The 13,982-nt window shown below is 35.6% G+C and overlaps 1 protein-coding gene across 5 annotated transcripts in view; it reads right to left on the bottom strand.

The window, feature by feature from the left end:
- The window catches only part of TLK1 (tousled like kinase 1), a 68,408-nt gene that overhangs the window by 19,596 nt on the left and 34,830 nt on the right, over positions 1 to 13,982 (bottom strand). For all 5 annotated transcript variants that reach the window (XM_085066475.1, XM_085066473.1, XM_085066477.1 and 2 more), the window contains exons 5-11: positions 11,611 to 11,657; positions 11,170 to 11,256; positions 9,962 to 10,051; positions 9,012 to 9,104; positions 7,668 to 7,778; positions 5,835 to 5,971; positions 4,322 to 4,510 (exon numbers count right to left, since the gene is read on the bottom strand). In XM_085066475.1, the coding sequence (XP_084922601.1) occupies positions 4,322 to 4,510; positions 5,835 to 5,971; positions 7,668 to 7,778; positions 9,012 to 9,104; positions 9,962 to 10,051; positions 11,170 to 11,256; positions 11,611 to 11,657 (754 nt within the window). The remainder of the gene's footprint in view (positions 1 to 4,321; positions 4,511 to 5,834; positions 5,972 to 7,667; positions 7,779 to 9,011; positions 9,105 to 9,961; positions 10,052 to 11,169; positions 11,257 to 11,610; positions 11,658 to 13,982) is intronic.

Below are 13,982 nucleotides of genomic sequence, written 5' to 3'. Positions count from 1 at the left end.
AGAAGAGTAAGTATTTAGGTGGCTTTGCCAAGCTGAACCACAAGTAAAACACACTCAAAATACGAACTTTATGCCATGACCTACCAGAATTTTCGGTGAACACTGAGAGCCCTAAAACCATAGTTCCCCTTAAAAACAAACATAATATAGAAAATCTGGTCCTTTTTATAAAACCTCAGATGTCCACACAGAGTTGTAACAAAGTGCCTACACAGCTCTAGCAAGTATTGCCTTTCAAAAAGTTCTGAAATAGCCCTCTTGAGCACAGAGCACAACTTAGATGTCATATTGAAAACATTAAGATTCAAAGTCACTCTTTCCATGTTTCTATGCTGTAACCCAATAAATTATTGTTTTCCATTTCTCTATTTCCTTACAAATCTAACTCTATTAGAAGCACAGCATGTTTCACAGCAATCTGAAACTGTCATTACTGATCCCCACATTTCAGAGGAAGGCATATAAAACACAGAGCTGTACACAGATATAGTCACTTTGGATTTTGTTCATTTACTTCTGAAAAACAAAATTGTATTCTCTCATACTCAGAAACACTTTATTTTTAGGAGTTTAATAGTTTTTATCTATAAATATAGTGTTCTTTGTATTAAAGTAGCACACAACAAACAATTGAGCCAATAACAGTGTACATACTGTCTGTTTTCTGCCCATAGGCCACCACTGCACAGTCTGAAAACATCCTACCAGCCTAGAGACTGCTTCTCATCAGCCTGACACTTTCCACCTGCATCCACTCACTCACCATTCAACCTTTGCAGGGCAGTGGCATGCTGGAGGCACCTTCTGAAAACAGAATTATAGAATCATGCAATGCCTGGGTTGGAAGGGACCTTAAAGATCATCTAGTTCCAATCTTCCTATCATGGGCAGGGATGCCATCTATGAGATCAGGTTGTTCAGGGCACCTTCCAAGGCACCTCCAAGACACCACCATTTCTGGCAGAAGGGGTTCCTCCTCCATCACCTGAGACACACAGCTCTCATCAGACGCTGAGGGATAAAGGATGAGGAGCACAGGGTAGGGACATCAACCAGAAACAGGCTGCTGCCATCTTAAACTAGATAGTAATGCTTGAGGCTAATCTGAGGAGCACTGGGGAAGAAGGGCAGCTGGGAACAGGTTGCATGAATTAATGTGGCAACAGTCTGATCCTGACCATGACCTTTGATGCACAGAAAATTGTCCAGTAAAGCCCAGACACACTGTTGGCACTCCAGCCTGAAGAAGTTCCTGAAAATATTTTTATTTGTTCCATACAGAACAGAATGCTCCTCCTAAATAATGCATTTGTTCAGCCACAGTAACAACCTCTGCCAGCTCTCTCTGCTCTCCTAGTCCAAATTGCATGCAGGGACAAGTTCATATACATGCTATCATGGAGGAATTGGGAAGTACTTGAAGAGGTGACTGGGAAGTGAAGACAACTGAAATGGCTGAAGCTGCAGAGGAAGGATTACACCATCAAAACTGCATGAAAAATTACTCCTAGAAGTAATTGTCTCATGAAGTAAGAGCTGTTTCCAAAAAGTGGGGACTAGCAGAATCATCTCTCACATCTCCAAAGAATTTGGAACAGAGTTTTCAAACAAATTTTTTTCCAGGGCTAAGAAGGCAATCTCTACTTCAAACATGTATTTTTTCTTTAAATACATTTCAATTTATTCCTTTTACATAAGACTAATAAAATTAGTTCATTCAGTAGAAAAGAGAACTCTCAAAATTGAAACTACATTTCAGTTTTGGCTTAGGCCACAAAAAGGGAAAGAATAATGGAAAACAAGGACAGTGTTTAGACTCATCTGTTCCACGTTACTTGAAACACCAACCCACCATTCACTCACAAGACACTGGCAAGCTGGCCACTTTTATACCAATAACTTCAGAGCAAAAATTCTGCTTTTACATTCCTATCAGAGACCACAGAATATTCACCTAAACTAAAACACCTTATCAAGAATGCCTCAGGCAATGCCTTCAGTCTGTTTCAAAGAGTTGACACCTATTTTGAGAAAAAGCTTCAATACTACTGATTGTACAAAGCCATAGATCATTTTGTCTTGTCAACACCAGAAGCTGGAGATACTTAAAAAAAAAAAAACAATGCAGTGGTAAAGACACCTGGTGGCAACAATCCCTAGCAAGTTGTTTGTATGTTTAAAATAGACCTGGCTGATCACTTGCACGTATGTTGTACTAATTCACCACAGGTTTAGTTCATTAATCTCAAGCAGCTCTGCATTTCCCCATGCCTCATATAAACAGAGCCTTTTCCATTTGACTATACTAATTAAGCTCATTACTGTCGAAGTAGTGCAGAAACAGTGATAAGCACAATGTAATAGGAGAGAATCACATAGAGCACAACAAATTTACTCTAAAATGAAAGTGCTCAATTAATGTTTCACCAAGATACAAAAAACATTTAATTCTGTACTGAGAAGCAAAAAGGAGTCAACACGTAATACTTCTATACAAAGTTGTAACAAATCCTAAATAAAAATATTTTTAAAACCCTTCCAAGTAAAGGCCTAGGAGCACAAGGTGGCTAAATGTTTCTGTGATCTCAAGACACATTACAGATTTTTCTCAAAGATCTGAAACAAATTTTGTAAGTTTACTATACAGGCAAGTAATCTCATATCTAAATTATAAAATGATCAAACTAGGATACTGAAAAGCAAAACAGTTTTGATTCAATAACTGCTTACATTTATGCTAGCATTAGATACAAAAGGCCAATTTTGATTGTTCTCCTGGCAATTCCATAACAAGCATTTTCATGTGTCATTTAACATGTAACTAGTTAAGCCAGATGAAATGAAAATTTGCAAAGTCTTTAGTAAATTAACATCATGTAACAGCAGAAAACATTCTGAAGTTTATTACCATCTTGTCCTACTTAAAAATTAAAACATATTGTCTGTATTTTTTCCCAGATTTATATTTATCACCTCTCAGAGCAGCAGTAAGATTATGGGAATATAACCAGCGAAAAGCTAGCAAATAAAAATTTCTGTAAATTTTCAGGTGTTTTCAATTCCATAAATGTTACTTTTAATAACAGGAGGGATTACATTCAAAACACACAGGTATTTTTAACACAACAGCAATATTTACTGTACTATTAATTATGGCCTAAGCAGAAACACAGACTCTAAGCATTACTGAAGAGTCACAATGAGCCATGACTCTTCAGCTCTCTACCAAAACACGAGTAACGCTAACCAAGATTTGCTTATATTGCCAGCCTCACTACTGCATTTTCACGATATTTTTGTCACAACAAAACAACTTCACAATGTGAATTTTAAGAATGATGCATTATGCAAAACGCGTGCAGCTGTCTTCAAAGGGATGGTCCAAATGTATGTATCTGCAGACCTAACTAGAGCAATTTATATACCCTTCATCCCCAGGGGTATAAATTACTACCTCCACACATGAGAGGTGACAGGTGACCATGCTCAGCATATGTAGCTTACTTCTGCAAAGTAACACAGATTAATTTACTAATCTTTTTAACCCTAATTATTTACTTTTTACTTAAAAATAAAGTAGGAACAGATACACTATCAGCTGCAGCCTCTTAGCATCAAGGGCAGTAACTAATACCTAGCAGCAGCAATTTCATAAAATATTCAAATTAAATGCCAAGAACACATCTTTCTGTGCCTTGAATTACATGCTTTTTGTCTGCAGGAAAAAATGTCCCTGGAAAAAGAGAGTTCTTTAACTCAATTTCTGTTTCAATGACAAAAAATTTCAATACTGTCAATATGTGAAATGGGATCAGTAGCTTCTGACAGTTGGTCTCAGGATGCAGCATTCAGAAGGGGGAAAAAGATATTATTTCCATTTGTTTTAAGACATGTCTTCAAATACTAAAGGCTGAAAAAACCCTTTTGTTGTCAACTAAATCCTGTTATATGGAAAAAAAAATAAATCTCTAACTAAAGGAGGAGCTCTTAAACCAATGTGGACAAAGAAAAGTTCAATAGGTATCAGCAAGATTTCAAGACTAAGAAGCCAGGATAAGGACACTTCTAGATCAGGGTAACATAAGGAATATTGCCTGAACCCAGCTTGGGCCTTTCTCTGGTGACTTTACCAAAAATAAATTGCACAACTGTACAACAACTTCATAGACAGTGATGCAAATTTCCCTAACATCAGCAAGTCCTCAGTGAGAATATAGCTGCTGAATATACCGAGTGTCTTTTTATGCTGTTATTTGAATAGAACACACACAGACAATATCTGAGAATTTATGTAAAAGACTGATTGAAATGTTAAACTTACAGCTGTGGTAAATTGGGTCTAACAAAGGGATCATTTTCTGCCCCATTCACAGCTTTATTTTTCCTCTGCTTGGGTTCAGAATTGGCAGATGGTGCCTGAGAATTATTTGTAGTTGGAGGCTTTCGCTTGGCCAGGAGCTTTCTTTGCCTTTCAATGTCTTCCCTTTGTTGATTCACCCACTCTTGCTGCCTGTAAACCCCAAAAAAAAGCTTTATTAAAGTTTCATCAATTTGCATTTTTTAAAGAACTATCTTTTTAACTGAAAAGGCATTTAGAAACTTTAGAAAACTTACTGTACATGTGAAAATGTTTCCTAGGAGAAAGAACACCAGTGTTCTTCATGAGGTGGAAAAATTTTGCTGAAGTTATGGCTCAATTTACTTTTTAAATATATGGTGGTTTTGGGGAGTGGGGGGTGTTGTTTATTCTTTGATTTTGGTGTTGTTTTGGTTTTTTGTGGTTTTGTTTTGTTTTTTGTTTTGTGGTTATTTTGTTTTGGAAAGTGTTATGCATGACTTTTCCACTAGGGAAAAAAAAAAAAAAAATCTGAGTTGGTGGATAGCTTCTTTTATACCATAACACACCTCCTGTGACAGAATCAAGAGAGTACCTGATTTTAATAGGCCAAATACTGAATTTGATGATGATCTGCCCATTCCCAAATAAATATCAGTTTGGTTGTATGGCAAACAATTACAGCTTTCATGCAAAACACATCTACAGAATGTTTTCAAGAGTGTTTAGAAAAACAATGCCCTAGGCAATCCCATAATGCTAAGACTACATACTACCCTTCAAAACCAAAAATTTTGGTGAATTACTTCTTGAAATATATGTATCTTTCTATCTATGTAGCTATCTGTATCTCCAAAGTCTGAATCAGACTCATTACCAAAGAACACCTTGGGAAGCACTGCATTATTATTTTACCACCATCTCTGTCAGTCTTCCAGAGTCCTTTTCCTTGGCCCCATCTCTGCTACAGCAGCTCTTGCCAGGTGGTTGCTCTCCCCCATCCACTTGCACTAGACCCTGTCTGAGGCTGCCAGATTTGTCACTCCTCCTTCACAGCACTAAGGAGCAAGATGCCTGAAAAAGCTACTGCCATGAGGACATGCTGGTAGCACCTATGTAACCAGTGAGAACTTTACAGACCTCATCTGTCCCAATGACCACCGGTGATACATGATTAGCTTCCTGAAAAATCACTCATTGAGTTTTACAGCTCTTTCTATCAGCTAAGTTGAATAACTATGTGCTGCTTATTTATGACATTCATGCTTTTCTAAGGACAGTTAAAACGATGTGAAACCAAACTGTTTTTTAAAGACACACAACCTTAGCATTCCCTCAGATGATTAATGGAGTTCTGTACTCTATTCTCAGTCTTCAAAAGGCCAAGCAAAATACAACATATGAAAAGCTGCTTCAATCCTAGAACATTAGTAATAAAAAAATCCACTAGAGGGAAGTAACAATTAGTGAGAATTTTAAGAACATAGCATTGACTAACTTCACAAGATTTTGAAATGCAAAGCCATCTGTCCACTGTTCAGTAAATGAAGCACCATGACGAACTGTTGTAAAATGCCCCAGGCGTAATCTGTCTTGCATGCTCTTCTCTCTGCTTGCCAGCTTCTCCTGTGTGCTCTAAGAAAACAACAACAAAAAAAATTCATATTTAGTAACACAAAAGTGTTCAAAAGTCAATAAAACACTAAGGTTTTTTCCTCCAACAGCCTTCTAGGGCGGGGATAAAAGAAGAATAAATGAAAATATCTTGTAGTACTTACTCCATTTATTCTAACTTCTACAGAACTCAAGCATCTGCAGTTGTCAGAATCAATACTAGAGAATGATTTATGCACAAAAAAATAATCTGAGTTTGGCTCAGTTTTCCTATGAAGTTTGCTGCTCATCATTAAAAAAACACTTTATTTGTAAATACAAAAAAACTGACAGAGTATCAGCGTAATAGAGGATGTAATTAAGATTCTGTGTGTACATGTCCATTACAACAAATGAGCTGACTTAGATCTTGAAGAATGCACCTACTATACTTAGCCTGGAAACGTCCTTGACAGCTCATCTATGTTTACTTGTACCAAACCGCCTTGGGGCAGGAAGCTCTGTGTGGGAATGCACTGTGGACAGGCTTAACTGCAGTCACACATTCACTTGCAGGAACAGAGGCAGATGCCCTCCTTAGAACCAGAACTGCTACCACAAGCATCCTGGGGATGTGAAAACCGAGTCTGCCTAGTCTCCTTCAGAAGAAAGAGCACTGTGAACACCTAATGGAAGGAAACTTCTTTAATTGTTAGAAATGCTTGCCTTATAAGAAATGTCTATAGCCCAAAATCACACACACACACACAAACACACAAAGTAAGAAATTGTCAGAATTAAGGATCTTTGTGCAAACAGACTTCTAGACTGAAGAAAGGCCTTTCACAAGAAATATCCCTTGTGGTATTCTCAGTCTGAAGGTGCCCATCTACTACTATGCCAAACAGATCCGATGCACCTTTTCCCTGCATTACCCTCATGCTGGAACTTAAAAAGATCTGCAATAACTATTTATGACATGTTAGTAAGGAAACTCTCCCTAATCCTCCAACGGCTCACATTGTGCCATTGCATATGACAGCAGCATCCAGCAGCTAGCACTAGGGAAGGCACTTGGGCTGTTTATCTTAAACTTTTTTGTATCCTAATTTGTAATAACATGATTTTCTAATAACTTTTTTTTTTAAAAATGAGGTTATTTTGAAAGAAGAGGGAGAGAAACAAGGCATCCTTCTAATAAAGTGCTGCTAATGTAAATATGATTGGTATGAAATTTCAAAGTAATTATTTCCTTAGGAGTAGCATGAAGGCAAAAAATCACCTTTATTTCCTTTTTTCCATTAATTCTGAACATAACATTTTATCAATTTACATCAAAAATTTTCTTAGCCACTTAAGTGTCTCACAAAGAGGTATCATCCACCTCCTCTCCACAACAGATTATGCTCAAAAATGCTTTCATCCACTGTGATCTTACAGTTTGTCCAGAAAATATGACATATACTAAACTCTTAACTTTTATGATTTGCTATACCCAAATTACTCATGATGGGTAAATCCTTAAATTAAAAAGGTACATTTTCCACCATCTGAAAAAGGCTAAACATTTTATTTAGCTTATTCAGATTTACAAACATACTGCCAGACAGAAACCATGGATATGAAGTTTCAATCTCAAGCAACTAACGTGAAAAATTTGAAGCGAAAATGAAGGAATCAGAGTTTTACTGCAATCTCACAGCTTTCATTGCAAAGATTTTAAGAGCAGTAAACTTACCTTTTCAATTAGAAGCTTCTTGCTCATTGAAATACATTTGTTTAACCTTTCTTTGTATTTTTCAAGTAGTTTTTGTTGTTCATCTATTTGTCTTCTAAGATCACAATTAGCCTAACAAATATATACAAAATATGAAGAGATATACTGAAACACTATTTTTTAAATCAGCTGTCACAGAAAATAAATGTATCTACTTTCACATTACTAAAGTAAGAAACATGCATAAACACATCTATCTATCAAAACAAAAATTTCATTTCACAGATCTACCCCAATTTGTTAAAGGATGCCTTGCTTCTTTTTGTTTCCTTTACATGGTCCTGCATTCCGTATTACAGAGCATTCAGCATATAGAGAATACAGAAAAGCTCTGTACCGATCTCTTTTTCAGCTTTCTACTGAAGGCTCCACTTTCATTTAAACTCTAAGTTTAAATTTTAGCATTGGACCTTTATATATGATTTCTGAAGTCATGTAAATCCTAACATCTTCAATTTAAAAGAAAGCAATTTCACAGTGATGAAAGTTTCAATTATCTGAGTAGGAAGTTTAACAAATTCCCTGTGTTCCAATTACATTTAACTTACTACCTTAAAAATCCAACAACAATATTATTTTGATTAAAACAATTTTTTTTAAAGCTTAGGTTTGTCTATCCCATACTGCCGAACATGTGTTAAAACAGTCTGCATGTACAATTTCATAGTATGTATTTGCATGGGTTAATATTTTAGTGAATTGTACATATGTATGTACACATACAAACACTAAACAGACTAGAACTTGTGAATACAGGCTTGTTTCATATTTTATATTTCTACATATCACCTCTCCAATGCTTCGAGAGCATAAGCATTAAGATTTTTTTTCTGAAAACAGGTCTTAGAGCACAGTATAGCACAGTTTTCTTATTAAAAGTAGTTATTTATTGCCTGTAATTATTTCTGTCACAATCACCTCCATTCTGAAAATGCCAACACTTATTCCACTGATTATGGCTATTCACAATTAAAACAAAAAAACAAACAAAAACCACCCGTGAGGTGAAATTATAATATGAATTTAAGGAATTAATCAACTGCCTGCAAACTGCATCAGCTTTCTTTGCACCTTCAGGAAGTCTATAAACTATTTAATCATTAACAAATCATTGCATAGAAGCTGAAAAAACATCTTATACATTTCATTATTTAGACTTCTTAGATTTAAGAAAAAAACTACAAAAATAAAAAACTTGTTATTCCTTTAATTTAGGTAGTTTTTAAAAAATCTAAAATATTTGCCTCATATTCACTGTATGTGGTTCTGAATAAATAACAACTTTACGCCATGTCCAACACTTACCCTGAGTAAGTCATCTATACGACCTTCTTTCTTTTCCAAGTCTTGATTTTTATTACTTTCTAGTGCAGCTAATTTCAGCATTGTGAGATCAGTCTAAAAAGAACATTTTTAAATATTTATTGTTTCCTCTAAAAACTACAGCATTATTCTTCTTATGTTTGTTAGGCAGAGAAATAAACTACTTTAAAACATTCAGCAAGATCAGCATGTAATATTTTCAGGTGTCATGAAAGGTTCTTACTCAAAACTGCTTTCCCTCTTCATGAGGACAACTGTGAACAGTTGGGACAAACCATTACCAGTATTAAAAGATTTCATCACTAACTGAAAAGTTATTGTTCATAAAAAAAGCATAAAAAACAGGGCAAGAATGTAAATGTCAACTAATTAATTTTTCTGTATTGGTCAACAGGTGAAGCAACCTTTTTCTGCCTAACACATGGAAGATAGAACAGATCACATCAGAAATGGGAGAGAGCATGAAACAATTGCTTTCAGCTTTTAAAAGTCATGTTAGAACTGTGTGGTGACCATTTTGATTGCCATCTCATTTTTCTTCTTCAATGTCAGATTTTAAATGCAGTATGACAATGGCAGCTGTCAATTCAAATACTGCCTGAAAGATGCCTGAAAGAGCAGCCTCTACTTCTAAAATCACACAACAGCTAAAATCTTGAGCAAAAACCTCCCAGTGACATGGTCATCTATGTAATCATGCAGTGCAATGCTGGAAGCAGACTAAGTGAAGAATACGAAACTCACCAGAGATATTTAAATTATGAGCTGCTGATCTTAACAGAAAAGTGCTTTGGCAATTTTAAAAAGCAAAGCTTTTGAAAGCTTTTAAGAGTTTAGAAGAAGTTAAAAGACAAAGAAATAAGCCTAACTAGGTTTTGGGGTCTTTTTCTGCAGTCTTAAGTAATATAGGACAGCTCCACTCAAAAAGTTACCTGAGTAATTTTAATAGATAACTGCTTTGGTTGTGTGAGAGGGTGGTCCCCAAAAGCTAAAGAAGTAGGAGAAGGACTGTTCTGCCGAACCTGAAAGGCATGAAGGCAAAGTATTTTAGATACAGCTGTAATATTTAATTATGAGCACAAGCTTGTTACAACTCTTGGCAGGAAAACCACAAAGAATAAACAAACAGGGTATTTCTTTACACAAGCTACTACTTGGAGCACTGCATTGAAAGCTATCAGTATGGCATCATATATATCACTTGCAGTTCAGGAAGGATGCAATATATTCTCTGAGAAAAGTAAGATTGTCACTTTTGGAAAACAGACTGAAAGATTTAAGACAATACAAGACTGACATAAGGTGATGTCAGTCTTACACAGACTTATTTTTCTGATTCTGAGCTTTCACAACTCAAGAATAATGTGAGTTATTTTTGGAGCGTTTAGTTCTCATGGGAGAACCAGAGAGAGGAAGCTAGTGCAGATCAGAACACAAATCCTGTTAATGAACCTAGCTTGTGTGAATGAGACCTTTTTCAAGCCAAATTCTACAATCTGTATTACACCCCATATTGTTGGCAAGACTAAGAGGATGCCTGAAGTTGAAAGTACATGGAATAAAAGCTGAGGTCTACCATCAGGGAAAACAAATCTTTTCTGTAACTGGCAAAATTTGTTTAGCCATTTAGAATAACATGTTGGTATGCTGAGCACTGGAATTGTGCTTATAAGAAGGAAAAAAAAAATAATTCGCACAACCAAAAAAGAGATTTCTAAAGGCAGATTAGGTATCAATTCTTAAAAAAAATTGTGATTTTTCAAAAACTAAGCATTTAAAGTCCCAAGTTAGGGGTTCAAGCTTCCTTGTAAGTAACAAGTAACAACCCCTTTTTTGTGTGAGGCCTATGAATAGATGCCATAACAACACTTTAACATTTAGTCAACATTTTACATAATTACTTTGCATTTAAAAGGGTATTTAAGAAAAAATGACCCAGCCTTGACAGAAAAATCTGATTTAATTTTAAATTTAATGTTTTAATACTTAATTTGATACTTCTCTTTTCCTGTTGGAAGAATGAACTCTTTCCCAGGACTCCTTCCTTTGAAAACTCTTCCCTTGAACATAGATTATTTTCAATGGTGCTATTTTTAGACTATAAAACTATCTGCAGCAGTTATGAAGTTCACAGACTTACAGAAGAAGGAGCGGAATGTGAATTCTGAGGAGAGCGGATTGCAGGAGGTACGCCTCGCACTGGACTGGAGCCGTTTCCACCCTGGTACTGCAGAGCAGATATGGCACTCCAATTAGTCAACCTTCACAAAATACATTATTACATCTACTGAATGATACAGCTCATATGTACACAGAATTTGCAAATCAGATTTTATTACTTTTATTAGTGTAGCCTTTAGCTGTTTAAAGAAAAGCGTGAAAGAAAATTATTTTTGTGTTTTAGTTCAGGCTCCACCAAGAGACGACTGCACCTCTACTTCAAGGTTTAATGCTCAGAAGCTTACATAAAGAAAACAGAAGTAACCTCTCAAGAGGTATGTCCATTACCAACTAAAATGCTGTAACACCCAAAGAAAGCTAAAACGGAACTTTACCAAAGTAAGTTTTACAAAGTTCTTACCTCAAAATAGTCACTAATCTTGTGACCACGTCCCCCAATATTCTTTCCTGCAAAAAATACAGTAATACATTAGAATTGATTAAATAAATTACTCGTAGAGTTGTCTTACATTTTTACCTATAAAGTAATTACAGCAAAATCTTACCACTTGTTAACTGGTTTTCTTTGAAGTGGTAATATATGATGTGCCTAGGTAGGTAATTAAGGGATTTGCCACAACAAAGGGATTTGCATATTTCATTCATTGAGAAATCAGATATTAAGTCACCCTCAATTCCTCAACCAGTTTAGAGTAGACTTAGCAGTAACCCTAGACCTCTTCTAGATAAGAGGAAACTCATCTCTCATCCTACAGATCAAACCTTTAGCTCTGAATCCCTCCCCTTTTCAAGCACTATCTCAAAGTTCACCCACTTTCCAAAATACCAAATTAACCAAGTCTACTAACATTATATACTCCAGGTGAGTTATTAAGCCCAAATGTTCTGCCCAAAGATTTTCCTAAGTGCCAGTAACAGTGTGGTCATAGAGGATGACAACTATTTCCAGTCCTCTTGACCTGATTATGAATTGGGCAACCCACAGTGTTAACTGGGGAAATAAAACACCAGAGAATGAGATCAGAATTTATCTTAAACGTATTGAAATTTCAGGAGAACTAATGTAAATTATATTTCTTCAACATGAGAACCTGACCCATCTGTAGCATTCCAGAGACAACATCTGTATCTCATCCAATGCACAAATGCCTTCTTCTACTTGGCCCTAAGACGACCGATAAATCTTAAGACTGTTTTCCTCCTGTGTAAGTCAGACTACTCGTTAGGAGACATCTTGGAAATGGACTATTGTTCAAAGCTTTTTACTTTATAGGAAGAAATTTTTGCAATATATTAGGAAATCATTACCAATAGATCCATAAATTAAATTTTTACTTTTTAGCAAAGATTTTCAAGATTTTCTATTGCTTCAGCCCTGATGAATTCTCTCTAGTCCAATTTACCTCTTTACTGACACTGCTGCATAATGCTGTGTCACTAACAAACATTTCTGTCAAGACTTTTAACAGAAAAATTTAGATAATTCCAAGACCTAGAACAGCACACAGCCAACTTCTCCAGTAGTTACCTCAGTGTACATATTGCTGCTACTTCCCTCCAGCCAATTCTTTACCTGCCTCAAAATTCTGCTAGTGATTTGTCTTCATGTTTAATTCTCATATATCACTTTATCAAATTAAAATTTATTTTCATGCAGATAAATGAGACACACTGCATTCCTTTTCAGTATAGGATAATCTATTTGATGTCATCTTACAGAACTCTGCGCTGAAGAAATATGTCAAATTATTTTGACACAGCCAATTATGAATAGATTTACACTGATTTTATCCCATGTTCCAATTACCTCTGTGTTCTAACCAATACTTTTCTTCAATATTTATGGATTAATTTACATACTACAAAGTCAATATCCTGGGCAGACAATATACAGGAGACTGATTTTTTGTTTCTTTTATCCAATACAATAGCAGTTATTTATTGTGCTTTGACTGTACTGTACCACTCCAAGAGGCTGCAGTTTCTTAGGCCAGCTCCTTGAGAATACTGCAGTGCAGACTACTCAGTTTCACTGCTACTGACAGTAAAACAGTAATTCTAAGACAGTATAACCATGTTTTCTATATTAAAAAGTTCTGAAAATTTCCATCATCTCTAATTTCAACTCTCATTAGTAACGGGAAGGATAAGCTACTAGAACAATGAAAATAGGAAATTTCATTCAGGTTCTTTGAACAAAGCAGGAGTCTACAAAGTAACACAAAGAAATTCATTTTAGTCAAACTAAGTAATCCTTCTATTAATAGCATGCTGCATCACAAAGACTTCGAGTTATGGAGCCCACTGATATATAGCTGAAGTGACATTCTCTAGCTCTGTTAGAATGAAAAATAAGCTCATACAGGTGTTATCAGAACTATTTCCACTCCCCTTCTGATGAATTTTTGTCTTGAGGTTAAATTTCCACAGGTCCTCGCCCAAAAGTCCCATTATAGAGAGGAATGACAAAACCAAACTTTGTAAATATTATATTAGAAATCTGTCTTATCATGATTTCTCTAGACAACTACAATCTTCCATAGAAAAGGAAGAATAAAATTCAATTTTTATATATACCTGTGAAACAAGCATCAGATATTGTATTCGGTAATCCGTTTCCCCCCCTTACCTACTGAAAAGAAATGCAAACCACAAGGTATTTTGCATAAGAGTTGCTGTAATTCTTAAAAAGATCACAGTTGTATCATAGCAGTGAGTTACACATGCAGTAGCTGATGATTCTTTTGGGTAATTGCCAGTCCAGTTCACATT

This window comes from Lichenostomus cassidix, chromosome 7 (genome assembly GCF_008360975.1).
Source record: "Lichenostomus cassidix isolate B80296 chromosome 7, HeHo_3.0, whole genome shotgun sequence".
Lineage (NCBI taxonomy): Eukaryota > Metazoa > Chordata > Aves > Passeriformes > Meliphagidae > Lichenostomus > Lichenostomus cassidix.
The sequence above is the reverse complement of the archived record's forward strand: the minus strand, read 5'-3'. Positions and strand labels throughout refer to the sequence as shown.